This window comes from Belonocnema kinseyi, chromosome 9 (genome assembly GCF_010883055.1).
Source record: "Belonocnema kinseyi isolate 2016_QV_RU_SX_M_011 chromosome 9, B_treatae_v1, whole genome shotgun sequence".
NCBI lineage: Eukaryota > Metazoa > Arthropoda > Insecta > Hymenoptera > Cynipidae > Belonocnema > Belonocnema kinseyi.
Genome location: NC_046665.1, coordinates 37,226,746 through 37,228,317, shown reverse-complemented (window position 1 = coordinate 37,228,317; position 1,572 = coordinate 37,226,746). Strand labels below are relative to the sequence as shown.

General features: G+C 36.0%; 1 protein-coding gene across 1 annotated transcript in view; it reads right to left on the bottom strand.

Annotated features, from left to right (window-relative positions):
* LOC117180475 overlaps positions 1-1,572 on the bottom strand; it is a 91,812-nt gene that overhangs the window by 37,191 nt on the left and 53,049 nt on the right. Inside the window, exons 8-9 of the mRNA XM_033372974.1 lie at positions 1,001-1,090; positions 577-884 (exon numbers count right to left, since the gene is read on the bottom strand). Coding sequence (XP_033228865.1) covers positions 577-884; positions 1,001-1,090 — 398 coding nt within the window. The remainder of the gene's footprint in view (positions 1-576; positions 885-1,000; positions 1,091-1,572) is intronic.

Here is a 1,572-nt window from a genome sequence, read left to right as displayed (position 1 = left end):
GTATTTGAGTATTGTGATTGTAAATCTACTAATTTTTACCTAAAACTGCGTTGATATCAGCCGGAAATTCATTTTCAATTGAATCCAAATTTTCTGGTTCGTACAAATTCATCAATTGAATGGGTTGGATAGTGTTAAATTACATCAAAACATGCTTCCTCTGACCGATAACCTCAGCAATGCTAATGTCAACTTTTTGTAATTTCTGACTGACACTGTTGATTCTTGAAAGCAAAAAAGACCACAGAACCAGGATAAAAGCTACCTCCAGTTTTCCAATTGTTCATAAATGCCTTAATCTTCCTGTTTCGTGATTGCATTTTCCGTATCAGTTTTTTCTATCGTTTTCAAAATCTCAACTATGTCCTGAAAATATTGATTCAAAACCTCAACTGCGTCATCACGAGCAGACCATCTAGCAGTGGACAAAGATGGTAATGTGAATGATTTGGTTTTTTCAGTAGACCTTAAAATTTTCCATCGATGTGTAGACGCCGTGAAGAAATTGTACAATGTTTGAAGCATATTAAAAAATAAAACTGCTTCTGAACAACTTTCTACTGCATAAACTCCTACCGAATTCAAAGCGTAAGTACCACATGGAGCATAAATAGCTAAACCATTGATTTCGCGATTTCGCGTTTGTAAACCCTTGTACATGCTTGAACAATTGGTGGCGTTATCGTAAGATTGACCACTGCAGTCAATAACTTTCAGGCCGAAAGCCTCCAAAGTAGAAACCACTGCATCTGCCAATTCATACCTCTTATACCTGGAATTCTTAACGAATAACAAAAAACATTCTACCAAAGTACCATCGTCAGTGACATATCTAATTACGAAGGTCAGTTGGTCTACGTGCGATACATCAGGTGTTGAATCTACTATTATTGAATAAAATTTCGCTTTTTAATTTTTTCAATTATAGTTTTTGACAACGCTTTCGCCATCAACGCAAGAAATTCTTCATACGTTGCTTTAGTTAAATAAATAGTTCTACCAGAGCCCTTGTTGCCAAACTTCCTGATCTGATCCTTCATAAAAAGATCAAATTCCCGCGTGTTTCCAGACATTGAAACCATTTCTTCCACTAAAAGAACAATCAAGATCAAGTAGAAGGCAAGGTACACAAAAAACGGCACCTTGCGATTCTGAAAAAACGAGCCAAGAGCGAAATATTTCTTCTCCTTTGCGAAGTTTCCTTGTAAACAATCCTCGCGATAGATATCTTGAAACTCCATCGTATTTGCTTTTTGAACTCTCACCATGTACAGCTACATGATCTCGAACGAAATCACTTACAACCCATTTCGTTGGGTCGTCACATAAGATAATTTCGTTGAGAGGGATGCTACCTCTTTTTCAGATATAGTGTTCCGAGTTTTTTCATAATTGGAAGCATGTTTTGATGTATTATCGTTCAGAATGACGAATTTAACACTATCCAACCCGTTCAATTGATGAATTTGGACGAACCAGAAAATTTGGATTCAATTGAAAATGAATTTCCGGCTGATATCAACGCAGTTTTAGGTAAAAATTAGTAGATTTACAATCACAATACTCAAATAC